General features: G+C 39.7%; 1 protein-coding gene across 1 annotated transcript; it reads right to left on the bottom strand.

Moving 5' to 3' along the window:
* PDIA3 (protein disulfide isomerase family A member 3) lies at positions 1 to 27703 on the bottom strand. The gene is made up of 13 exons (XM_008143067.3): positions 27385 to 27703; positions 18835 to 18913; positions 16911 to 17028; positions 11909 to 12016; positions 9964 to 10093; positions 7214 to 7330; positions 6781 to 6906; positions 5956 to 6138; positions 5036 to 5144; positions 4241 to 4369; positions 2322 to 2401; positions 1631 to 1688; positions 1 to 1422 (listed from the first exon to the last, which is right to left on the bottom strand). The coding sequence occupies exons 1-13, from the start codon at positions 27549 to 27551 to the stop codon at positions 1309 to 1311; spliced, it is 1518 nt and encodes a 505-aa protein (XP_008141289.2). The 5' UTR covers positions 27552 to 27703; the 3' UTR covers positions 1 to 1308.
* Positions 27704 to 27880: the final 177 nt, after the last annotated feature.

Raw genomic sequence — 27880 nt, forward strand, 5'->3', positions numbered from 1 at the left:
TGAGGATATTTTTCCATTTATTTTCAGAGAGTGGAAGGGAGGAGGAGACAGAGAGAGAAGCATCAATGCAAGAGAGACACATTGATTGGTTGCCTCCCGCATGTGCCCCAACAGGCTTGGGATGGAGCCTGTAACCAAGGTACGTGCCTTTGCCTGGAATAGAATCCGGGACCCTTCAGTCTGCAGGCTGATGCTCTATCCACTGAGCCAAACTAGCTAGGGCAAGTTCTCCTTTTCTAAACATTGAGGTTGAAGATCATTTACTATTAGATCTCCAATCTGGAAATATTCAGTGACTGAAAACTATAACCATGGATAGGATTTGGATGTACTCCCAAAAAGGATGAGGGGAAATGGTTCAATGCATTCCTCATTGTTGTATAAGAAAGTGGATGCTTCACTCACAACCAGGAATGATACTGCTTTTCCCAGTCCACTGGAAAGGAAAATTAATAGGCCACACCCTGGGCTTTGGGGGAGAGAGCTGCACCCAGCAGTGTCAGCAATTTCTGAAACAACTTGGATGGAACCCCAACCTGATGCCACACCCACTCAGGGCATTTCTGGGTAAAAAACAGCTCTTGGGAGGTATAAACCCAGTCAGCTACATGGCAAAGACAAACAGCAACCCATCCTTATGGCACAGACAGGGTCAGAAACAGATTTCAACAAGAAAGGGCCCTCACCTGTTCTAATTATCCAAGCTAGGGACCTGGGCAATAACCATGTAAGGATAGAGACAACATTTGAGGATTTACAGGTGAAAACTATGGAGTCAAAATAGTTGGTCTACAGCTGTACTGACCGAGATGGTGGCCACTAGCCCTATATGTGACTATTTAAATTAATAAAAACTTAAAATGTAGTTCCTAGACACATTTCAAATTCTCAATAGCTACATGTTTTAGACAAATGTTATAGAACATTTCCATTAAGTTCTATTGGACAGTGCTGGGCTAGAGAACCGTTGGTTTCCCATCTCGTGGAAAAGACAGTTTAAAGGGGGCTCATTTATTATCACTGTTCCAAATGTACAAAAAAAATTAGAAAATAACCCCCCAACTCAATTCCCCCCACCCCCAGCAACACAAATAATTTTTCCCAAAAGCACAAACAAACTGGTCCTGGTATTTCCACAAACAGTGCAGCTAAGAAACAGTTTAGAGAAAATTTAACAGGATTCAGATAATATCCATCTGTCCTCTCAGCCCTGAGAGGTAATAATCCCATATGGGTACCAGTCCTTCCTAATGGTTTTCCAGCTCTGGTGGAAGAGTCCTTTACAAAGTGGTATGTTTGGCTGCTGCTTTAGAGATCCTCCTGTGCCTTCTTCTTCTTCTTAGGTTTTTCTTCTTGAATTACAGGGGTGTTTGTAGCCTCTCGCTGTAGATAGCTAATAAAATCACTTAATTCACGGCCACCCTGAAAACAGAAAGATCACCATGAACATTTAATCATTTAAAGAACCCTGGGTTTCCCCCCAACCCCTAATAAGATTTTTGAGTTTGTAAAAGCACATATATTGACGAGAGTTGAAAGAGTTTCCAGTTAAATAAATAGAGCTAGATATGTACAAGCTTGTGTGAGTATGTGTGTGTTTATTTGTGGAGAGCTGAGACAATGCACTTACTTCATATTTCTTTGGATCTAGCTTCTTGTTGGCTGGAGAGAAGTAGATGGTAGGAAAACTAAGGAAAAGAAAAAGAAATGAGTTGACTACTTTCCAGTTCCAGAGTAACTCTGTCATACTAGTATACTTCCTCAATAACTGTTTCTTGGAGTAACTTCTCTTCATGATTTCTTTCTTTCTTTTTTGTTAATCCTCACATGAGGATACTTTTCCACTGATTTTTAGGGAGAGTGGAAGAGAGAGGGAAAGACAGAGAGAAATATCACTATGAGAGAAACACATCGATTGGTTGCCTCCTGCACACGCTCTGACCAGGGCCTGGGCCAGAGAGGAGCCTGTAACCAAGGCATGTGCCCCTGACCGTAACTGAACCCGGGACTCTTTGGTCCGCAGGCCAAAGCTCTATCCACTGAGCTAAATTGGCTAGGGCCATGATTTCTAATCTGTCCAGACAGCAGTCTCCATCAATGGCTAGGGTTACATCCAACCAAAACTCAGGAATATGAGAGCTCACAAAATCTGTGACAGTCATGTAGGCCCATGTTGCAGAACTCTAAACCAGGGAAGGCATCAGTGGTTCTGTGCTCAACTGGAGTATGAGGGCTCCCCAAACTATACCCAATAAAAAATGGCTTACCAGCTTTTTTTTGTCAATTGGCTACACATTTTTATTAGTTTTTAATCTACTTACCCTCTGACTTCATATGGAGAAGGCACATCATTGGCTGTGGCATCCATCTTGGCTATGATAATATTTGGGTCTTTTCTGAGCTGTTAATAAAAAGGTTAGATTTTTAAGTTTCAAGTTTCAGTGACTGAGAGACAGTCAGTTCAGGACTTAAAAAAAATCCCATTTTAAAACACCTACATAAGTTTTGCTGCTCAGACAAGAAGAGTAGTTAACACTTGCACACAGTATCTTGCCTTTCACAAGTTTCCCTTTTCTCTCTGGGTTCCATATTAAGACTTTATATACAGCACCTTCAAAACTACCTAGCTGAAAGAAGACACTGTAAAGGCTAAGCCAAGTGTTTTAAGATGAAGGAATATAATGGTTTCATATAAACCATTACCAAAATTCAGAAGCCTGGATATATATATATATGTGTGTGTGTGTGTGTGTGTGTGTGTATATATATATATATATATATATATATGTGTGTGTGTGTGTGTGTGTGTATATATATATATATATATATATATATATATATTTTTTAAATATTTTTATTGATCTTTAGAGAGAGAGGCAAAGTCAGAGGGATAGAAAAAGAAACATCATAGATTGGCTGCTTCCTGCATGCACCCTCTTGGGGATCAAACTTGCAACCCGGCCAAGTGCTGACTGGGAATTGAACCAGTGACCTCATGGTTCATGGGTTGATGGGCAACCACTGAGAGCAACACTGACAGGGCAGTATGTATACTTTTAACCATAATCTAGTGGTTCCCAAACTTTTTTTGCCCATGCCCCACCTAAGCATCTCTAATATCCTGATGCCCTCCCTGTGACATATAATTCTTATTACTCAAAAAGTGAACTCCTATTCATGTGGAGGAAGCCTAAAAGGCCATTACCTTGGTCTAAACAAGCTTCCCAAGAACATGGCATCCATGAAAGAGAAAAATAAAAGAACGAAAGGACAGCTGAAGTACTGAGGAAGAAATCACTAAGAAATTGTTAAAAAATAATAATATGAAGGGATATGAAAAAATAGCAAATAAAGTTTCAAAACATATAATAGAGAACTGAAATGCATAAATATGTGCAATATATATTTACATACTGTATATGAGGGACCCTAGAACCATAAGAAAGGCAAAAAATTCACTTAATAACTCATTCTCCATTGCCCCCCTTAAAAATCAAATTGCCTCCCTGTGGGGCATGTGCCCCACATTGGGAACCACTAATCTAGATTGAGTCTGAGTGGGTATTTTTAAAAAATATATTTTATTGATTTTTTTTACAGAGAGAAGGGAGGGGAATAGAGAGTTAGAAACATCCATGAGAGAGAAACATCAATCAGCTGCCTCCTGCACACCTCCCACTGGGGATGTGCCCGAAACCAAGGTACATGCCCTTGACCAGAATCGAACCTGGGACTGCTTCAGTCCACAGGCTGATGTTCTATCCACTGAGCCAAACCAGTTAGGGCGTTGTTGTTTTTGTTAACATTTAAAAAAAATTATTATTTTGTTGTTGTTAATCCTCACCTGAGGATATTTTTCCATCGATTCTCAAAGAGAGTAGAAGAGAGAGGGAAAGACAGAGAGAAACATCGATGTGAGAGAAAAACATCTATTGGTGGCATCTTGCACGCACCCCAACCAGGGCCCCCGGTGGGTAGGAGCCTACAACTGAGGTACGTGCCCTTGACGGGAATCTAAGCCGGGACCCTTTGGTCTGCAGGCCAACGCTATATCCACTGGGCCAAACCAGCTAGGGTGAGTCTGAATGGTTTTAAGACAGGTATTTGAGGCATTGCTCAGGCTAAACACTAGGGGGAAATCAGGAGAAAGTGAATAAAGAGTAGATAAGGTAACTAATGCTAAATACATGTGTCAACATCCCCACTCAAATTTTATCTTCAGAATATGGTTCAGACTTACCTTCTCTCCAAGTTCTTTATACTTAGGTTCCAGATTCTTACAGTGACCACACCAAGGAGCATAAAATTCAATCAGCACATCTTTATTTACATCATTCACTATTTCATCAAAATTCTCTGCTACCACTACCTGGAAAACATGGAAGATTCTCTAGTTGGTAAGGTGAGTTGAGGAATAAATTCACAAGTTATATTTGTTTCTGGACCCAATCCCTTTCAAATCTGATGTGTTCTAATCCCTCTCAAATTTGATGTGATGTTACTGAAACCCAAAACACATTTATAGACTGTATTAAAGATGCGGTCAATTGGGAGAGGTCAATGGGGGAAAAAGGAGACACATGTAATACTTTCAACAATAAAGAATTAAAAAAAAAAAAAATTGAACCAACCTTTTCAACCAGTAAAGAAAAAAAAAAAAAGATGCTGTCATTCCCCAGAAACCAATTCATTCCTATGTTCAGGAAGCCACAGGAAACAAGTGTTACCCAATCCATCCTTAAAACAATCTTAAAATTATTCTTAGGGGTTAGCTTGCTCTGTCCCAAAGAGTAACCTAGCTCTGATACAAATACCACCAAAAAATTCTATGGAGGTTTTATAGTCCTTCCCCAATTGAGCATTATCAGTTCTGTCAATGCTTATTTCATGTATGAGGTGGATTTGGGGGCAGGGAGGGGAGGAATGAGGACAAATAAAAACCTGATAACTAACAAGGTCTTCACTTAGACCCAGCATTTTTGGAAGACATGAGGAGAGGCTGCGCAGAAGCCTGGGGAGGCTATGAGCATCTCACCTTTACGGGCCCATCATTGCTCTCTGGGATTGGCTCAGACTTTAGGTATCTCTTCAGGTTGCCATCAAAGTAATCCTGCAGGAATCTCTCAAGAGCCTTGCCATCACGCCTGCCAATTGGAAAGGAAGGGTCAGGTTTGTTAATTTATTCCCATCATTGAGAGGATTAAAAGCAATTTCTTAGAATAGTTTCTACATATTTTAGCTTTAATTTCAAGATTAGAATGAAATCGGAAGCTTAAAAAAATGGGGGGGGGGGCACTCTTACCTCTCAATATTCAGGACTACTGACTGAACAAAAAACCAATCACTTCTTAGTATTTCTAGTGTGTTCTTTGTAGATTAAAGGGCAGAGAAGGAAGAAAACATTGGTCTTCTGAAAATTCAATTCTACCTAAGAATCAGTTTTATTTTGTTGCTTTAGAGAACAGTGCCTATTTATGACATCTCATTTTACTGATTCGTTCACAAGGAAGATTTTTGCTTGTGTTGATTTCCCAAAGTCTCAGAAGATGAAAGTCAAAATTATCTGGGGACCTAAGACCTCTACACTTCCCTGAGTTTACTTTAGGCCAATGTGGTATTCCAAGAAGAAAAAAATATTCTGTAGGGTTGAGAAGAGATTGGATTGGTCTAAAATTACATAAATTTTAAAGAGACTGTCTAGTGTTCTTTATGGTACTAATGGCAGGGTGGAAACAATCATGTAAGAATTCCAAGCTGCCATCTTTCGTTATTATTTATCATGATCCTTAAAGTAAATACCTGTAATTAATTGAGAAAAGTGAGTCATAAGGTTTTGACTAGAAGACCTATCTTCACATTTGAACATTCACCTTTATAAATTCTCAGTAGTGTAAAAGGCTTTTAATAGTTTCCTTGAAGAATCAAATCCCAAACCCATGCTAATGTGTAACTCACGAGAATTCCTCCTGCATGACAAACTTCTCTCCTTTTGCAGTTCTGATAGCAACAACAGGAATCTCTCCAGCAGTGCTTTCCAAACCAAAATCGGAAAGATCATGGCTAAAGGTTTTGCGACTAGCTACAGCAAAGTTAAGTTTGTGTCCAGCATCCAGGAATTTCTTTGCTACCATCATCACCCTATGGGAAACAAGAGAAATTTATGCCTATGCCGAGATTACAACAGGGTGGTAAAGCACTCTGAAACCAAGAAGCAAGAGTCTAGAAAGCAAAGGCTAAGTTTTATAGTCCATGAGCCCCCCGGAATCAGTCTGAACTTGTGTTCTTGGGCATTAACACAGGATTATGGTGCACTCTAATGTCCCACTGAACTTCACTGCCACACTGGTGGTGCCCAATCAAATAGTTCATTCCCACTGAATCTTGACACACACACACACACACACACACACACACACACACACACACACACACTGAAATATTGCAGGCATAATGACTAATCTGAAAAGAAAGCTTATAAGGCTAAAATGCACTGAGTCTCAATGGGCAAGTAGGCACAATATTTTAGAGTACATTTTAGAATCACATTTGCATCTTTTACTAGGAGAAGGAATCAGCTGTATCACAAGGCAAAGGAATACCTATGGAAGATATGCCCAATAGATTTTAGAAATAGTTTGTTATATTATTTGTCCTTATGGCTCCAAATGTTTTTGAAGCCAACTGTTCCCATTCTTATCTGCTCTCCATCACACATGGTAACAGGACAGCTAGAAGGAACTGTTTACACCGTTTACAAAGGGGAAATACGACCCTTATTACCTGTTTCTCCAGTAGTTGGAACCTTTAGCATTCTTTTCGTAGTCCACATCATAGTACGCCACAAGTAAGTCCTTGCCCTGTATCAAGTCTTTATTATCTTCTGTCATGTGAGGGCAGATACCAAAACTGAAATGAAGTAATACATTACCAAATTTGGTAGGTTTATATCTGTATTATGGAATTATCACAAAGTAACTGATAGAACTTAAAAAGAAATTTTCAACATATAGGACAAGTACTGAGCGATATACCTTATAAGGACAATGGAGTTCTAGGGCTCACACATTACTGCTTTAATATAAACTTCAACTATTATTATTATAATCCCTTGATTGAGACTACTTAATCCAAAACACGGCTCAGTTTAGTAACTGAGAAATACAATATATAATGAAGCCAAGAAATACCAAACAAGTTATAAAAAGTTACTCACATGTTTTCCTGGATAAATTTTTTAATCTTGCCACTGGTCATTTTCTGTTCTTTATATGCCGAAATTTTGTCTTCAAACTTGTTCATCAGATGTGAAGGACGAAACAAGGTGATACCTCTTTAAAAAAAAAAAAAAAAGTCTTAGTAGGTAGACAGCAGAACCGTCTCCCACTTTTTATTTAAAGCTCAAACTATCTACTCTTGCTGCCACTTTTACTATCACCATTTAAGCACATAAGGACTCTTTTCGGGGACCACAGAGTTGGCAACATGACCTTCTTATCAACACTAAGATGCTAACTACCTTAATCTCAAGTGTAATAATTGGGTTTAAGGGTTTAATAAACTCTGGATTGAAAAGTTATGAGATCTTGGTTCCAATTCTAGTTCTACCACTAATTTCAAAGACCCTGCATCAGGCATCAATTTAATTCTTCAGCTCTTTCATCAGTACAAAAGGGGGTTAGAGTAGATGATTAATGTTTAAACCTTTAAAAACTATAACAAATACAACCAACTTCCCCCAAAGCCTTAATATGTACAATACAATAAAGCAAAGCTTGATCTTATTGGAAGGTACCTTGTCCTGCCACTCTCCTACACAGAAGGAAAATTACTTTATTAGAGAAAATATCTTTAAGATTTTTCCCAGCTGTAATAGTCTATAGGTAGGTATACAATTATAATATTTGGCTTGAGTTCATTGAAAATTCCTTTGTTCTAGATTCCTTATACTAATAAACCAAGTTTACAAATACAAGCTGGGCAAGCAAGAATGTGAACAGGGCACCTTATGACATCCTCATATAAGGATGTCACAAATTTTTCAGTAAAACTTCTACTCGGGTGCTGGTAGACCAATTTAAATGGAAGCATGAGAGGCAGCCACAATGAACAAATCTGAGTTTAAAAGGCTGACACATAGCCCTATCTCAGTGGTCTGCAAACTCATTAGTCAACAGAGCCAAATATCAACAGTACAATGATTGAAATTTCTTTTGAGAGCCAAATTTTTTAAACTTAAACTTCTTCTAAAGCCACTTCTTCAAAGTAGACTCGCCCAGGCCGTGGTATTTTGTGGAAGAGCCACACTCAAGGGGCCAAAGAGCCACATGTGGCTCGTGAGCCGCAGTTTGCCAACCACGGCCCTAACCGGTTTGGCTCAGTGGATAGAGCGTCAGTCTGCAGACTGAAGGGTCCCAGGTTTGATTCTGGTCAAGGGCATGTACCTTGGTTTCAGGCACATCCCCAATAGGGTTTCTAACTATCCCTCTCCCTTCCTCTCTGTAAAAAAAATCAATAAAATATATATATGTTTTTTTAAAAAAGGCTGACACATAGTGTCCTTAATGAGCCACAAGTGGCTCCAGTTCCATTTATAGACCTGGTGTCTCTCAATCTAAAAGGCAGAACCATATGATCAAGGCTGCCAACTCTGCAGCCAGACTTTCTAGGTTCAAATCCCAGTTCTGCTACTTACTATGTAAAGCTAGAAAAATTACTTAATCTCTCTGAGGGTTTTCGCCTGTGTAAAATGGGGAAAATAATAGATCTGTCTCACCTGGTTGTTAAGAGAATTAAATGAGTTAACAGTAAATGACACACAGTAAACGCTACATAGTTTAAATATGAATAAGTAACACTAGCCCTTGGCACACTTTTAAAAAACTTCATGTGCTTACCCTGAGTGATCTTAACTAGTCCAATGGTTTCCATAATGATTCATATGTGCTTGATCTATAAATCTTTATCTCTAGTTCAGATATATTCCTGAATTCTAGTCTCATCTATCCAATTGTCTGTCCACTGGGTCTTCACCACTTGGATGTCATATAAACTCCTCAAATTCACTGTGACAAAATAGAACTCATAATCATTACCCCCCAATTTGTTTCTCTTAGTCTTTTTCCAGACTTGATGATGACTGTCATGGGCCCAGTCACTTTAGAAACCTAGACTCTAGCTCTTCCCCTTTTCACAGATAGGGACTAAATCCTGTTTTACTACTCACTTCTTCCTCTCCATTACCCCTAATACTACCTTAATTCCGACTCTCAGATGTCACCCTTAGTTTACTCTCTTGACTGCCTTGCCATCTCTCCCATTTCAAACCACCACCATATGGGTGCCAGTGACTTTTCTTCTAAAACACAAAATTAATAACATTATTCTCCAACTCAAAGTCTTTCAATGGAGCTCAAATGTCTAAAATATAAAATCTAAATTCTTCTGTATGGCACTTAACATTTATAATTTGGTATCTTCTTAGCTCTCCAACCTTATCTTCCACTATGACTTGTTACTACAAGTCCCAACATGCCTAGGTTGTTTTACATTTCATTGCCAGCATTCTTGCTGCTCTATCTGGAATAATTTTTATCCCAACTGCCATAACCTGCCTGGAAAAATTCATGTCAAGACACACACCAAGAGTCACCTCTAGGAAGATTTTTCTGCTACTACTTGGCACTCCAGAAGAAAATAAAATCACCCCCCTCCTTTATAATTCCACTCAACCCAGCATGTCTATCATAATACCTATAATGCTCACTATACACTTACATTTTTACATCTATCCACTGTCTCTACCTACTAGATGCCCTCAAAGGTTGCAACAGTGTCTACAACTTAGCTTAATGCCTAGCAAGTGCTCAATAAATCTTTAAAAAACAGCCAAGCATTAAAAATCATCAGTTCACACAATAACACTTGGTCCATAGATTTACAAGGGCATACATCTCAGTCACTTACTCTCCATCATCATCATACTTGTTCACCAGAGACTCAATATTGGTGTGTGCAAATCGGTAGTTATCCCTCAAGTTGCTGGCTGCTTTTAGAAATTCAGAGTGAGCTTCACTGAATAAATCCTTGAAAAAACCTATATGAGAAATGTCAAACACAAGGGAGAAATAGTAAGTGCCAAGATATAATTCAAAACTTTAAAATTCTTCTATTTTTTTAAATTGAATTTTTTAAAGAGGAAAGGGCCAGGGGTGGGAGTGTGGAGGGTAGAGAGAGAAACACCAATCATGGATTTGTTGTTCCACCCATTTATGCATATTGGTTGCTTCCTGTATGTGCCCCAACTAGAGAGTGAATCCAAAACCTTGGCATATCAGGATGACACTCTAACCAACTGAGCTACCCAGCGAGGGCTAAATTCTGTTTTATTTAAAGCCTTTATTCCATTATGGACAAGCAAAGCAACGTGGGCAGGAAGATTGGGTCTGCTTTGCCATGACTACCTAGGACAGTGGTCGGCAAACTCATTAGTCAACAAAGCCAAATATCAACAGTACAACGATTGAAATTTCTTTTGAGAGCCGAAAACCGACTTCTGTGCATGGGCCATGAAGTTTCAATCGCACTGTATGTGCGCGCCCGCACGTGGTATTTTGTGGAAGAGCCACACTCAAGGGGCCAAAGAGCCGCATGTGGCTCGCGAGCCGCAGTTTGCCGACCACTGACCTAGAAAATCTGACAAAACACTTAGGATGAGAATTCTTCCTGTACCTTTTAAAATATTTTTGAATGAGCCAAAATAGAGGATTTGTCAGGGTTAAAGTCTTAGTTTTTCACAATTAAATAAATTATTTGTGCAAACTGCTTAACTCCTTTAAAGTTTCAGGATTAAATAAGGCAGTATGCCAAAATAAATGTAAATCACTTCACCATATTTTTTCTGTCTTTTCTTTAGAAACTTCAAGTTTAGAAAAGTGAATGAAACAAATGTTTAATAAATGTCTGCTTGCTGTTAACTCCCTGTAAATTATACTCAATCAGTAAAATCCAGATGATAAATGGCTTTTAGTCAAATCTAAATTATAAACCATCTTCTAGTGCCAGAAGTCAGTTTTATTATAATATTAGGAATTAAGAGGAGCACAAACACAGCTTATATGTTTAAATTTATTCTTTTTTTTTTTATATATATATTTTATTGATTTTTTTACAGAGAGGAAGGGAGAGGGATAGAGAGTTAGAAACATCGATGAGAGAGAAACATCGATCAGCTGCCTCCTGCACACCTCCTACCAGGGATGTGCCTGCAACCAAGGTACATGCCCTTGACCAGAATCGAACCTGGGACCTTTCAGTTCGCAGGCCGACGCTCTATCCACTGAGCCAAACCGGTTAGGGCTTAAATTTATTCTTTAGTCAAATGTATTATAGACATAAAACAAAACAAAGAACACACAACATGTACAATTGGCTCAAGTTATTTTAAGGATAAAATGAGATACTGCAACACTTGGGAAAGCAAAGATAGCTGTAAAAATATATACATAACTTAGCAATTTGATCTTAAATTTTAAATTCCCCATGATTGTGAAAATAGCAGACACAGAGGTCTATTATTTACTTGTGTCCTGCCACCTTAAAACCCTATTTTCAGTCATAACTACCCTATTACTTGAGTTCAAGTTCAGAGTTTAAGACATGGTAGAAAAAGCTGAAGATATTCCTATTTCAGCCCTTAAATGAAATTACATTTTTACATATGTAAGAACATAGACACTCAAAACACCAATTTCCCCCCATTACAGAAATGCTGAGCTAATTCTGTGAGTTGTATTTGTAACTGTCTCCAATGTTACCAAAACTGTTTTTAACTTTGTTGTTTACTCAGACATACAGGGTTTTTGAAACCAAATCGATGATTCTGTGGCATCATCAAATACTTGCTACTTACCCACCACAGAAGCATCTTTATCACCAATGAACTTCTCAAATTCTTCCTCAGTCCTAAGAGGAACTGAAGCTGGTCCTGCTTGCTTCTTCAGGTGGCTGACAATTCCATCTTAAAGGACAAGATGGAAGATTATAGTAACAAATTTATAACTTTTGAGAAGGTAACCAACCATCCACATGATTCAAAGTTCACAAGAGTATACAAGGAAGTTGTCTTCCTCTTTTCCCTACTCACCCAGTTTCATCCTCACAGGATAAGATTTCAGTTTTTTATATACTTTTCCAGATATATTAGACATAAACAAATAATTACATAATTATTCTTTGCTTTCTTTTCTCCTCAAAGAGCAGCAAACATATATGCTGTTCTATATTTTATTTCTGTCATTTACCATAATTTAGAGATAATTTATGTCAATGTACATAGAACTCCTTCAATCTTTTTTTATAAATACATACATAGTATTTCATTGTATAAATGTACCAAAATTTACTTAACCAGAAACAACTGATGGACATTTGTTTCAAATTTCTTGCTGCTATAAATGATTCTAAAATAAATAACTTTTTTTTTTTAAATCCTCATCCAAGGATATTTTCCCCATTGATTTCTAGAGAGAGTGGAAGGGAAGGAGAAGGTGGAGAGAGAGAGAGAGAGAAAACATCTACGTGAGAAAGACACATCGATTGGTTGTCTCCTACATGTGTCCTGACCAGGGTCAGGAATCAAGCCTGAGCCCCTTCAATCCGAGGGCCAATGCTCTAACCACTGAGCAAACCAGCTAGCACAGTACATGCATTTATAATTGTTAAAACTGCCTCCCCTCAAAGAGACTATTTATACCCCTACTAGATGTAGTGAAGTGTTTACAACAGTACAAATTTAAATAACGACTTTGTGAATATAATTATCTCTGCCTAGAACACTCTTTCCTTAGATACCCATGTGGCTCCTTCCTTACTTCTTTTAGGTCTTTACTCAAATATCATCTTATTTTTTATTTTTTTTTTATTTTTTTTATTTTTTTTTTTTTATATATTTTATTGATTTTTTACAGAGAGGAAAGGAGAGGGATAGAGAGCTAGAAACATCGATGAGAGAGAATCATCAACCAGCTGCCTCCTGCACACCCCCTACCAGGAATGTGCCCACAGCCAATGTACATGCCCTTGACCGGAGTTGAACCTGGGACCTTTCAGTCCGCAGACCGATGCTCTATCCATTGAGCCAAACCGGTTTCGGCTTATTTTTTATTTTTTAAATTGATTTCAGAGAGGAAGAGAGGGAGAGAGAGATAGAAACATCAATGATGAGAGAGAATCATTGATCGGCTGCCTCCTGCACACCTCACACTGGGGATTGAGCCTGCAACCCAGGCATGTGCTCTGACCAGGAATCGAACTGTGACCTCCTGGTTCATAGGTCCATGCTCAACAACGAGCCACGCCAGCTGGGCTCATATATCATCTTAATAAAGCCTTCGCTGACCATCCTATTGTAAACTAAAACCTATTCAACCTCCAAAGTTCCTTTATCTCTTTCTCTGTTTATCTTCTTCTACAAAACTTTTCACCCATCTAATTAATACACTTGATCCTTAATATTTTTTTCTCTCTCTCCCCACTACAAAGTAAATTCCAAATCGGCAGGGTTTTTGTTTGTTTTGCTAATATATACCTAGCTCTAAAAATAATACCTAGCACATAAGTTCAAGAAACATCATTTTGCAAATAATAACAATTCCCTTATTCTCAAGTAGCACAAAGACTTACTTATAGTCTTACTAAAATTTAAAAGCAGAAAATGCAATGACTGGGCGAGCTTGTACAGGAGTTTAACGACATACAGGTAAAATCATTCCACCTACAGGACCCACCCAAATCATACTTTCCTACTGAGGTGAAATGGGCTAGATCCGCAGTCGGCAAACTGCGGCTCGTGAGCCACATGCGGCTCTTTGGCCCCTTGAGTGTGGCTCTTCCACAAAATACCACGGCCAGGGCGAGTCTATTTTGAAGAAGTGGCGTTAGAAGAAGTTTAAGTTTAAAAAATTTGGCTCTCAAAAGAAATTTCAATCGTTGTACTGTTGATATTTGGCTCTGTTGACTAATGAGTTTGCCAACCACTGGGCTAGATAAATAAAATAATTTAGAAGTAATAATAACCACACACACAAAAAATCTCTTTATCCTGAAGCCTAGCTGACAGACCATTATTCTCCTTTCTTTTGGGGCCCGCTAAAACCATTCATAGGTTCAAAATGCTTACAGACCAGAGGCAGTACAATTCTCCATAATATTCTACCTCTTCCACCCATTTTCTCTTCTAAGTACTCTAATAATTTGCTAACTGGTTGAGACAGAATACTGTATAACTACCTTACTTGGTAAGGTAGTTTTTCTCATGGATTCTCCTCCCCACCTTATATATGTTTTCCTCCATTCCTCACAGAGGATGGGTTCTATCAATAGATTAGTTGAAACTGGATATGAATTGTTAAGTCTTTGAGGGGACTGCTATTACTATATCACAATATAAATTATTATAAAAACTTTAATTCAGGGTTATGATGAAAAGTGTTACTTTTCTCCAAGAGTATTTAAATGCTCTGGAAGGTATAGTGGGAGCACTGAATAACCACTTTATGTAGGAAGGCAAACAGCATAGTTCTTACAGGAGTACATGAACAAAATAATCCATCCTAAGTAGCCAAACATCTCACCTCTCAGTCAAATGCTGAGAAATTTTTGAGTTAAAAAAAAAATCTAAGTTGAAAGCCCAAGTGAGAATATTTGCCTAGCAGCATTCTGGTTGAGTTTATCTATAATTTTCTTAAGACCTGTCCAACTTTAGAAAAACTATATTAATTAAACTCTAATTGCTGACTTTACCCTAAATAAAACTAATAAAATCTGAATAGTAACATGGGTTCTTCATTAATGATTTTAAGCTCCGAAAAAAGAATACGAAAAAAATTTGGAGTGTTGACTAAATGATATCAGTTGGGCTAAAATATTTATTCATGCATTAAAGAGTTCCTGAATATCTACGCTGGTGCCAGTCTAGGCGCTGGGAACATAGTAGCATCTAAACCAAACAAGGTCTCTGCTCTTTAGGAGCTTGCAATGCATAGGAAATCTCTAGCCCGGCCACTGTGGCTCAACGATTGAGCGTCAACTTATGAATCAGGAGGTCACGGCTCGATTCCAGGTCAGGGCACATGTCCGGGTTGTGGCCTCCATCCCCAGTGTGGGGTGTGCAGGAGGCAGCCAATCAATGATTCTCTCTCATCGATGTTTCTATCTCTCTCACCCTCTTCCTTCCGCTCTGGGAAAGCCTGGAGAGGTGGAGGGTAAAATTTAAGACATGATCTGAAAAAGGAGCAAGCCATGCAAACATGGGGCGGGGAATGAGTTCAGGCTATGAATACAGCCAGGACAAAAGTCCTAAAGTGAAACAGTCTTCAGAATTAGGAATGGGTCATGCTATGTAGAGCTTTGTGCATGGGTAACAATCACACTGAAAAATTTTTACATCACCTAAAATGCCCAAACTGAACCTCTTTCCTATTAGCTTACCATCATAAAAGGTAAAATATGCCTGGACTTGATAAGACTCAAGATAAAACTGCCTTTGTCAGCCTTCAAGCCACATGGTCCCTGTGCCTTGGATACACCAAGCTCAGTTATACAGTAAGGCCTTTTTGCATTGGCTTTCCCTTTGCCTGGAGGGTTCTGATCCAGATTCTCTCATGGCTGGCTCCTTCCTGTCACTCAGGTCTCAGCTCAAACGTTATTTCCCTCATCACCCCAAGACCACAGCATCTGGTCTTCTTTTCCTCCTTTTATGCTCTCATCACTAGGTGAATTTATCTTATCCATATACATTTTTTACATTTAAAAATTTTTAAACTATGATAAAATATACTACATAAAATTTACCATCTTAACCATTTTTAATTGTACAGTTCTGTGGCATTAAGTACATCCGCACTGTTATACAATCAACCTCCAGGACTGTTTTCATCTTGCAAAACTGAAACTCCACTGATTATATAACTCCCTATTCTGCCCTCCCCAAACTCCTGGCAATCACCATCCTACTTTCCGTCTCTATCAATTTGACTACTATAGGAACATCATATAGGTGGAATCACACAATATTTGTCTTTTTTGTGACTAGATTATCCCACTTAGCATAATGTCTTCAAGGTTCAACCATGTTGTAGTTCATGTCCTAACTTCTTTTTAAACATGTATATCATTGTATGATATACACACTGACATATAATTAATTATTATTATTAATATACCACATTTGGTGCATCCATTCTTTCACTGATGGCCATTTGGGTTGCTTCTACCTTTCTGCTATTGTTGACTAATGCAGCTATAAACCTGGGTGTACAAATATCTCTTTTGAGATCCTGCTTTTAATTCTTTTGGGTATATACCCAGGTAAAATTGTTGGATCATATGTCTATTTTTAATAACTTGCCATACTGTTTTCCATAGTAAGCTGCACCATTTTACATCCACACTAACAATTCAAAAGGGTTCCAATTTCTCCACATCCTCACCAGCACTTGTTATTTTGTTTTTTGATAGTAGCCATCCTAATGGATGTGAAGTGGTAGATACCTCTACCTCTAAGTATTTTTAAATCTATTTGTTGCCTTCTTTTCATCTCCTAGAATGTAAGTATTTCAAGAATAGGAGCTGTGTCTGTTTTGTTTATTAATAAATACTGAGCACCTAATATGTCCAGAATACCTGGCACAGAGTACTCAATAATATTTATCAAATGAAAAAATGCCTAGTTAATCTTATAACTCAAGTTCAAGTATTTTCTATATTACTTTCATAATCTGTACATTTGGAGAAGTTTTTTGTTAGCTACCAAACTGACCTCTTAGAAGATAAATTTTAAAGACTGAAAATATGTTGTATAGAAAATTGTCCTGTTCCCATTACAAAGAACAGGATACTTCAAGGATCCTTACCAGCAGTCCTGGGCCCATCATAAGCACCTGCTTCTTCACCATCTCTAAATATCTTCAGGGTTGGATATCCACTGACTCCATACTTATTACAGGTGTTTGTGTTGGCAGTACAATCAACCTAAAGATTAAAATGTATAAACCACTTGTTATCCAAATGCCTGGTACAGGTTCTTCCTTTACTTCCAAATATTAAGATTGGTCAAATCATAAAGGATCAAGCAATTCTTGACATACATGCCACAGAACATTAGATTCTAAAGGCAGACTGGTGCTGGGCTAGCTACATAAGAACTACCTAAGGAAATCTTTAAAATTTAGATCCCTGGGCCTCATACAAACACACAAATGACAATTTAAATTCTGCCCTTGGAGTCTCTATTGTCTAAAATGGCCTCCACCTTTTTCCTGCCCCAGAACACGTGAGGGATACATCACTTAAGTTAGTAACAGTGGCTTATTTTGATAATGATTATCATTAAGAGGATACATGGATAGGTATACATACTATTTAGCTGGGGTGGAGTATAATTTGATTTGGCAAATCTAGTTATTAGCAAAGTTACCAATACTTGAACATACCCCTGTGCTAGTATGATCTTGGCTAAACTATAACATGACATTTAATGATACCAATGAGAAAGAGGTCAATTTCCATCTATTTAGTCACTTGATAGAATCCCTATGCTTTAACATAGACTGAGGTTCAGAAAAGTAACACAGGCTATAGCTACATAAGACAGAAATTAAATCGAGACCAAACTCATTTTTTCTATGGCAAGCTGCCGTGGAAACATTAGGATTAAACAGTTTCTGCCCTGGCCAGTGTGGCTCAGGTGGTTGGGTGTTGTCCCATGCACCGAAAGACGGTCAGGTTGCAGACTCAATCCCGTGTCGGGCATGCAGAAGGCTAACTGATGTTTTACTCTCTCTCTCTCCCTCCCTCTCTCTCTAAAAATCAATTAAAAACAACAAATAAAGCAGTTTCTAAGAGTTCAAATAAATATGTATTAACTATTTGAGACTGGCTGAGATGTGAGCTTTAAGACTGGAATAAATATGGGTTTAATACAGAATAAATGCAAAATTCTGGAAGCATTACTTTGATTATAAAAGCACATACCAAGTTTATAGTAGACCAATTATCAACATCCTCATGCTATTTTCCTATTTCACATCATGACTATCATGATAGTATAAGGAATTATTTACTCAATAATTTTCTTCTAATCTTGACTACTGTACTCTTACTTTCCGCATTTCCTCTTAATTCCTAGTGACCATATTGTACATGTTTCTTTTGCCAATAATTCCCTTAGTTCCACTACTTTTAATAGTTTGAAACTATAATAGACACAACAGTCATCTGTGTATCTGCCCAGAAACTAATGTTCTCTCTTAGCACCATAAGAGAAGAGGAAATAATAATTTTACAAACTGTTATTTAAAATACCTCATTTCTTGCCCTGGCCGGGTGGCTCAGTTAGTTGGAGCATCGTCCCATACACAAAAAAGCTGTGGGATAGATTCCCAATCAGGGCACATTCCCAGGTTGTGGGTTCCACCTCAGTTGGATGTTTCCCCCCTCTCTCCTTCTTCCCCTTCTTCAAGCAATTAAAAACCCCCACATATCCTCGGGTAATGATTAAAGACAACAACAAATCTTGCCCGGCTTGTGTAGCTCAATGGTTGAGCATCAGACCCATGAACAAGGTCACCAGTTTGATTCCCGGCCAGGGCACATGACTAGGTTGCAGGCTTATCCCCAGTTGGGGGCATGCAGGAGGCAGCCAATTTATGTTTCTCTCTTATCGATGTTTCTATATCTCCCTTTCCTTCCTCTCTCTCTAAAACTAATAAAAACATTAAAAAAAAAAAAAACCCACTCCACCTCATTTTCTTTAATGAAGAATCCACCTATACTCACCTTTGCTAATGGGACTATTCCTTTTAATCTAGTAGCTGCAGCTTCATACTCAGGGGCAAGCCTCTTGCAGTGTCCACACCTATACAGATATATTAAAAAAAAAAAAAAAAAAGCCAAATTCTCAGTTTAATCCTACAAGTCTAACTTCATTTCTCTAGGAAGAACCCCAAAGTATACTACTTTAGAACTAGTAGCTGCTTTATCTGAACAACCCCCAATAGTAATTAGGGTAAACCAAAGCTCTCAGAAGGTAAAAGTATTATCTCCAGCCTAAGGTTGACTCTATAGGAGATCAGTCCAGAGCAACACCTATTTTCTCAATAAAAGTGCAACTGAATCCTGAAAGTGGTAGTCAAAAGTATCCTCCACTTTAAAGAGGTAAAGGGCTGCCTGGGGTCAGTGATTGAGTGTTGACCTATGAACCAGGTCACAATTCGATCAAGGCACATGCTCAGTTAGTGTCTCGATCCCCAGTGGGGATCATGCAAGAGGCAGCTGATCAATGGTTCTCTCTCATCATTGATGTTTCTATCTTCTCTCCCTTCCTCTCTGAAATCAATAAAAATATATATGTTTTTGAGAAACATATATATATATATAAAAGCCTAAGCACCTGTTACGACTCGTCAACTGAACCAGTTGCTATGACACGCACTGACCACCAGGGAACAGACACTCAATGCAGGAACTGCCCCCTGGTGGTCGGTGTACTCCCACAGCCAACCTCCTGCCCCCCCCTCCCCCTGCCAGCCTGTCCCAATCACCAGCCAGGCCAAGGGACCCCACCCATGCATGAATTTGTGCACCAGGCCTCTAGTATATGTATATGTGTGTGTGTGTGTGTGTGTGTGTGTATGTGTATATATATATATATATAGTGACTGAAACCTATAAGGTCCCAAATATAATACTGACTCAATAAGAATCACCATCAAGTATTTTTTTCTCCATCCCTTCAATATGACTTTTTGACCAGAAACCCAGTTTGAGGGGATAGCAGAATGAAGCCCAGAGGTACTCATTTGTCATAGATACTCTAGCAACTCATTGGAGGTACCCCCCTCCCCGCCTCAACTGAGTCACAGAATCTGAATGACATATTTAAGAGCATAGGCCAGCCCTAGCTGGTTTGGCTCAGTGGGCTGAAGGGTCTCGGGTTCTATTCTGGTCAAGGGCACATGCCCGGGTTGCAGGCTTGATTCCCCAGTAGGGGGCTGTTTCTCTCTCCCCCTCTCCCTTCCTCTCCGAAATAAATCAATATATATATATATATATATATATATATATATATATATATATATATATAATATAGGCCTGATTTTTTTAAAAAATACATTCCATTGATTTTTTACAGAGAGGAAAGGAGAGGATAGAGAGTAAGAAACATCGATCAGCTGCTTCCTGCACACTCCCCACTGGGTATGTGCCCACAACCAAGGCACATGCCCTTGACTGGAATCGAACCTGGGACCCTTGAGTCCGCAGGCTGACACTCTATCCACTGAGCCAAACTGGCCAGGGCCTGATTTTTATAACTACACAATTCACCTGGCTCCAAGAACTGATGAGAATAAAACATTGTCAATTAGAATGTCCCCAAAGGGCCATCAGAAACACCTGCTCCTCTGCCTTAAAGTCCTAACAGTCACATAAATATACTGCATATGCAATGGGGGAAGAGGGGTAACATATTCCTTCTTAGTGTACAGCTAGCACCATCATCTCTTCAAAAGCCAATGGGTTGCAGAGGGATCACTTTGAGAAGGTGAATAGTTCTATAATCTTCCCAAATAGCAAAAATAGAATTAGAAAAGCAAAGGAAGGAAACATGGAAGAAACTTGAGCTGATATATTTCATAGCCAACAGTCTCAAAATTTATTTATTAAAAATACTTTTATTTATTTCAGAGAGGAAGGGAGAGGGAGATAGAAACATCAATGAGAGAATATTATTGATAGGCTGCCTCCTGCACACCCACACTGGGGATTGAGCCTACAACCCAGGCATATGCCCTGACCAGGAATCAAATCATGACCTGGTTCATAGGTCAACGCTTAAGCACTGAGCCCTGCCAGCCAGGTTTCAAAATTTAAGTGATAAATAAGCAACTTGGAAGCATTTGCCCCTAAAACTTGTTTAAAACAAAGAACTACAAGAGCTTATATTCTTCAAGGTCTTTAGGAGTTCTATTAAAAAATCATTAGAGCCGAAACTGGTTTGGCTCAGTGGATAGAGCGTTGGCCTGTGGACTCAAGGGTCCCTGGTTCGATTCCGGTCAAGGGCATGTACCTTGGTTGCGGGCACATCCCCAGTAGGGGGTGTGCAAGAGGCAGCTGATAGATGTTTCTCTCTCATCGATGTTTCTAACTCTCTATCCCTCTCTCTTCCTCTCTGTAAAAAAATCAATAAAATATATTTTAAAAAAATCATCAGAAAGCTTAAATGAAGAAAAAGTGATATAAAAAAAAACTAATATTATATTAGCTGTTGCTTAGGGTCACACACATATTTACTAAAAGTATAAAAGGACCAAATGATAAATACCAAATTCAGGATGGGGAAGTGCATAAAACGGGGAAGGGGTACACAGGGGGCTTCAATTCTATTGGTCTTTTTGTTTGACCTAGTGGAATAAATGGTATTCCTTATACTGCATTTTACAGATGCACATTTTACCATATCTGAAATTGGAATGTGTCTTCCAATCAGTAATAGTTTCAATGGTAGTATTTCTTTCTTTATAAGACAAATAATGGTTCCTGCCCGGCCAGTGTGGCTCAGTGATTGAGCACTGACCTATGAACCAGGAAGTCACTGTTGGATTCCTGGTCAGAGCACAGTAGGGTTCGTGCAGGAGGCAGCAGATTGATGATGTCTCTCTCTCATCAATTTTTCTCTCTCTCCTTCTCCCTTCCTCTCTTGAAATCAATAAAAACATATTAAAAAATAATTTTCCTTTCAATCAATGGTATCTTAGATGTGCCTGAAATATGCTATTATTCATTATATCCTCTATATTCCTTTTCTAAGAAATTAAAATTTTGAGTACTTCGGTTGTAGAAAAATATACACAAATTACAATTGATCTAATACAATAAAATAACCAATTTATCTGAGAAAGCCAGGCTTTTGGGACCACAATAAAATTTCAAAAGTTAAAAAATGTATGTTAAAGGGAGTAAGATTTGGACCTGGGCCTTTAAGGCTTCAGAAAGGATATGGTAGAATATTTTAGATAAAGGGAACAGTAAAACAAAGATAAAATTACTAGTGAGAATGATACATTCAGAGAACTGCGAAGGGCTTTTGCTATTGATAATAAGTGTGTTATGTGTATTAAGACTACATCAGCCAGCAATAGGCCTGACAAAGGGGGAAAGCAGAGATAAAAAGAATGACACCTAGAGATAATATATTTCATATGGCAGAAATGAAGCTTGGTCCAGCATGGTAGCAATGAGAATAAAGAAGAAACAGAAGAGAGATTTCTGTTGATTTTGTAGTTATTGTCGGGAAGGCTGAAAACAAAATCTGTCGCCTCTAGCACATCCTTCCGGTTCAAGTGGTCTTCACTACAGGACTTCTAGTGTAACCCTCAACAAGTCAGGGGAGCACCTGCAGTGAAGACCAGAGTTAGAACAAGTGAAAGTTACATACAGAGTGGGGCAAAAGTTGTTTATATGGAAAGTAATATAAAAATTAATAAATACAAGAATAAACTCTGTATTTCATGTACTCACAACTGTAAACCTACTTTTGTTCTTTGTTTTACTGAGACTTTTAAATATAGTTTTAAATTAAGGGTAATTGTGGCAGGGGTGGAAAAATTAATTAGCATGGATATACTGAGCTATCCCATGCGTTGATAATCACTGTTACCCTGGCCAGTATGGCTCAGTTGGTTGGAGCATCATCTCATACACCAAAAAGTTCCGGTTTAATTCCCACTTAGGGCACATATCCAAGTTGGGGGTTTGATCCCAGGTCTGGGTACATGCAGGAGGCAACCAATTGATATTTCGTTCTTTCTTTTCTCTCTCTCTCTCTTCCTTTCTCCTTCAAAAAAAAAAAAAAAAAAAATGAAATCAATTATAAAAATGAGAAAACTATTTTCTTAAAAAAAAATGTTTGCTATGGTCAAGATTTGGGGGTTAAATTAAAAAACAATACTCCGTTTGGGAAAGTCAGCCAAAAGCAAGAATAATTCATTATGGAAGCAAACAGAAGAAAACAGTGTATTCTCAATTTCTTTTTCCCAGGAAGTCTGGAGAAAAAAGTCCTCATGTCACTAATTTGTCTGTTGCATGAATTTCAGAGTTTTGCTATAAGACAGCATGAGGGGTTATTAGGCCAAAATTCATTATTGTATTTCCAGTACAATTTATCTTGAGTGTCTGTCTCTTAAGTCAGTTTGTACTTATCAGTTTTCTTTCAGCAAACATTCTTACCATCATGAAGAATTTACCTTTTCAGAGAAAATTAAATCAGAGAAAAATTAAAACAAACAAACAAAAACAATACTCAGGTTTAGTGGGCCAGAAATCCTATTTGCTCCCTCTATCCCAAGTTTTTATTTCAGTTAGTTCTATCCTAAGTCATTTACACCCCTGTAAGTGGAGTATTTATCCAACACAGTTTACTTTCTCATTGGAGTATTTTTCAAAAATCTTAATTAAAACAGACAATTTAGCCCAGCCGGTGTGACTCAGTGATTGAGCATCGACCCATGAATCAAGAGATCACAGTTGGATTCGGTCAGGGCACATGACTAGGTTGTGGACTCAATCCCTATTTGGGGTTGTGCAGGAGGCCGCCAATCAATGATTCTCTCTCATTGATGTTTCTATCTTTCTTTCCCTCTCCCTTCCTCTCTGAATTAAATAAAAATATATGTTTTTAAAAAACTGACAATTTAAATTCTGACAAATGACACTCAGGTAGAGTTTGAAGGCAAGCATCAAAATTAACCACTACTTCTTTCACTCCCTCCTAGATAATATGAAAAAACAAATCACATCCACCTTCAGGGATGGCACTTAGTTAATAGTGAAATCCCAACATATATTCACCCAAGAATCATCAATCATCATCACTTCATGCCTCTAACAGAAAACTTGATATAATTCTTTTTCTAAGGAACTCCAGTCTGGCACGGGTGAGACAGTATTATTAGGTCCCAATAGAGAAGAGGGAGCAATCAGTTATCAGTGGTCGGCAAACTCATTAGTCAACAGAGCCAAATATCAATAGTACAACGATTGAAATTTCTTTTGAGAGCCAAACTTTTTAAACTTAAACTTCTTCTAACACCACTTCTTCAAAATAGACTCGCCCAGGCGGTGGTATTTTGTGGAAGAGCCACACTCAAGGGGCCAAAGAGCTGCATGTGGCTCGCAAGCCGCAGTTTGTTGACCACGTAGTTAGTTGTTCAAGGGAAGGAAATGAGTTAAGTTTTGTTGAGAAGATTAATTTGCGAGTGTGTGTGTGTGGATCCTTGTGCAGAGGCAGGAATTCTAAGTAATCAGCATGTATAAAAATAAAAACAGGAGCAAAGTAGGTTCATAGTTGTTTGCATGTAAAATAATACAATTAGCCCTAGCCGGTTTGGCTCCGTGGATCGAGTGTTGGTCAGCCTGCAGATCAAAGGGTCTGGGATTTGATTCCGGCCAAGAGCTCATACCTCAGTTGCAGGCTCCTCCCTGGCCCCGGCCCTGGTGGAGGCACTTGTAAGAGGCAACCAATTGATGTTTTTCTCACATCAATATTTCTCTGTCATTCCCTCTCTCTTCCACTCTCTAAAAATCAATGGAAAAATATCCTTGGGTGAGGATTAAAAAAAAATTAACAAATAATACAAGAATAAACTCTATGCTTTGTGTACTCACAAATGTAAATCTACTTTTGTCCCACCCCATATTAAATATTCCATTTCATACTATCCAGTCTTTCTCTGTACTCTAGACCTCACGGTGCGACCGCTGCCTAGACACACTGTATTATTAAATGTCATTATTTAACACTACCATTCTAGAGGGTAGGGCACAAATCTACAATGTAAGTAGATGTTGAGGACTTAAAACATACTTAAGACTGATCAATGAATTTTCAGAAATTATCACAAACATTTAAATAGTGCTATTTATTTTCCCCAAAGAAATCCAGATACTCCCAGTCTTACAAATTACATAAATGATTAACTCCATAAAGGAAATATTAGTCTAAAAATCAACTACAAAGAAATCTTTCACTTTCACTTGTAAAATGAAAGTGAAAAAATATCCTAGAGCAAACCAGAAAAAGAACCTGCTCAAAATAGGTTCATTTACTTTTAGATTCTTACAATGTTCCTAAGTTGGGAGCTCATACTCTTGATTTGTACAAAGGGGCAGAGCATCAAAAAACATTTCCAACTTAAGCATTCATAAATAAAAGTGGTTGAGCCCTGGCCAGTGTGACTTAATTGTTCGAGTGTTGGCTGGCACACCAAAAGGTTGCAGATTTGATTCCGTCAGGGCACATATCTGGGTTTTGGGTTCAATCCCCATTTGGAGGACATATGGGAGACAACTGATCAGTGTTTCTCCTTCCCTCTCTCTTCCTCCCCCAATCTAAAATCAATTAAATATATCCTTGGGTGAGGATTAAAAAATAAATAGAGTTGAATATGAAGAAATAAGGATATTATCAACAGGAGACTTTCTTGATTCCAAATTAGTTATTCAGAAAACTGATCCTTCTTGTTGGCATTGTGGAGGATGACCTTACCTTCCAGACCAATTCAAAGTGGATACTGCAGCAGAGATCCACCCAATTTTTGGAATAGTTTAGTGAATGATGGGATATACAGTCCACAGGGAAGCATATGTAACAATTTAAAGTAGGAAAGAAGACCTTCAATTGGGGAGGAAAAAAAAAAAATCTGCGTTAGCCCTGGCTGACATGGCTCAGTTGGTTGAGTGTCAGTCCTGTGCACCAAAAAATCGCCGGTTGGGTTCCCAGTGAGGGCTCGTGTTCAGGTTTTGGGTTCAGTCCCTGGTCAGAGGCAACAGATTGATGTTCCTTTCTCCTTCTCCCTTCCTCCCCATAAAATCAATAAGAACATTTTAAAAGTATGCTTTATACTAAGTCTAACTGCTCACAATTCTCCAGCAACTCACTTCATGTTGATCCCTGCAGTCACTAAAGCACTACCCAGTTTTGAAACAACTCGATACAGCCATTCTAATTAAAGGGGACAACCCCTTAAAGTTAACAGCGTGGTTGTATTATTGGGAAGAGTTGTTTCTAAGAGAGAACGTGGGTCTAAAGACAACCTCTGATGTGTCATCAGTACTGCCAGTTAGCCATAGGAATGCCCTGGACACAAAATTTGTCACCAGCTAACAGATTCATTGCCTTTAGCACATCTCTCTAGGTGATCTTCATTGACCACAGGACTTCGAGTAACCCTCAACAGGTCAGTGGAGCACCTGCAGTGAAGATCAGAGTTAGAAGTGAAAGCTATACTTTGTTTTACTGATACTTCGGAATACAGATAGTTTTTAATTAAGGGTAATTGTGTCGAGGATGGAAAAATTAAGTACTGTTAATTAATATAGATAGAATGAGCTATCTCATGTGTTTAAGATAATCACTGCAGTTTTCTGTGGTCAAGACTTGGGGGGTTCAACAAAAAAAATGAAACTCAGATTTATTACTGGGTCAGAAATCCTATTTGTTCCCTCCCCCCACCTCCAGCCTTTTACGTTAGTTCTATCCTAAGAAATGTAAACCCTTGTTCAGTTGAATCACCCCGCAATGGTGTATTTCTCCAATACTGGTTACTTTCTAATTGGGAGTTTTTGGCATTTAAAAAAAAAAATCCTAATTAAAACGGACAATTTAGGCAGGTCCTGACGAAATTACGCTTGTCCACCAACTTTTTTTTTTTTTGGACAGGATTCTGCTGCTGCTGGGAAGTAAGTGATCAACGTGATGGAGAAAGTGTGCATCATGCGCTGGACACAATAATGGCTAGACCCGAGAAAGCACTTGGGACCACGGTGCAGCCACTGAGTGACCTTGCCTAGAAGCCCATGGCTGCGGGGCCTGGGGCGAGAAGGCAGGCAGGACCCTGGGAGCCAGGACCTCTGCACTTGGGGAAACGTTCACTTCCAGTATCAGGCCTTGGAATGCCTCGTCTGGAGAATGGAGAAATTAACACTGACCACCCAGGAACTGTAAAAACGCCCATCCAAGTGGGGCAGGAGGGTGGCCAAACCCTCTGCAAATGGGAAGTGCCGCCAGAGCACGAGATAGGGATGTGGCCCTGCGTGAAAGGGGCCTACTTCGGGCTTTCTTTCTCGGGTCTCGCCCCGCGGCGATCAGCACCCGCTTCTCGGCTCTCGACAAGGTGCCTCGGCTCCCCGGGGCCGGGAAACTCACCGGCCGCAGCCGGGCCGCTGGAAGGGTGGAGGGCCCAGCGCCGCGCAGGCCCAACCGTTCCCGGGCCTCCGTCCCCGGCCCGGCCCGGCCCGGCCCGCCCGCCCCTCCCGGCTCAGTGGCCTCACCAGGGGGCGAAAAACTCCACGAGCATGAGGCCCGCAGAGCCCGTGTCGGAGACGCGACTCTCGAAGTTGTCGTCCGTGAGTTCCAGCACGTCGGAGGCACCCGCGAAGCGGGCCGCGGTCAGCAGCAGCGCCACGCCCGGGAACAGTGCAAGGCGGCGGGGGCGCATGGCGGCGCGGCGAGGTGAGGTGGGGGGCGGCGGAGGGTCGGGACTCGGTGGGGCCTGCGGGAACCGGACCTGCAACCGCGCACCCTCGGCCGGTGCTCACGCGTCTAGCCCAGGCGGACCTGCAGCCGGAGGTCCCAACCCCCGCCCGGCTCGGGCCGCAGTGTGGCAGCCGCCCATTGGCTGCGCGGCGCTTGCGTCGGGCGGGCGGGACCAGCTGGTAACCGCCGGGTGGCCGGGCCGCGGGGCGGGGCCTGGCGGCGAGCGTCCGGGAAAGCGGGCCTGGGAGGCGCCTCGGCCGGGGCGGGGGGGGGCGGGGGACCGGGGCTGGG

Source organism: Eptesicus fuscus, chromosome 5 (genome assembly GCF_027574615.1).
Source record: "Eptesicus fuscus isolate TK198812 chromosome 5, DD_ASM_mEF_20220401, whole genome shotgun sequence".
Classification (NCBI taxonomy): Eukaryota; Metazoa; Chordata; class Mammalia; order Chiroptera; family Vespertilionidae; genus Eptesicus; species Eptesicus fuscus.

What these genes read in the sequence shown, in the direction of transcription:
- PDIA3 (XM_008143067.3), bottom strand. Translation starts at nt 27,551, where the DNA reads ATGCGCCCCCGCCGCCTTGCACTGTTCCCGGGCGTGGCGCTGCTGCTG. An exon ending in GCAATGATGGGCCCGTAAAG is followed by an intron (nt 4,370 to 5,035) that starts GTGAGATGCTCA and finishes CATGTTTTCCAG; the next exon opens with GTAGTGGTAGCAGAGAATTT. An exon ending in TAGATCCAAAGAAATATGAA is followed by an intron (nt 1,423 to 1,630) that starts GTAAGTGCATTG and finishes TTCTGTTTTCAG; the next exon opens with GGTGGCCGTGAATTAAGTGA.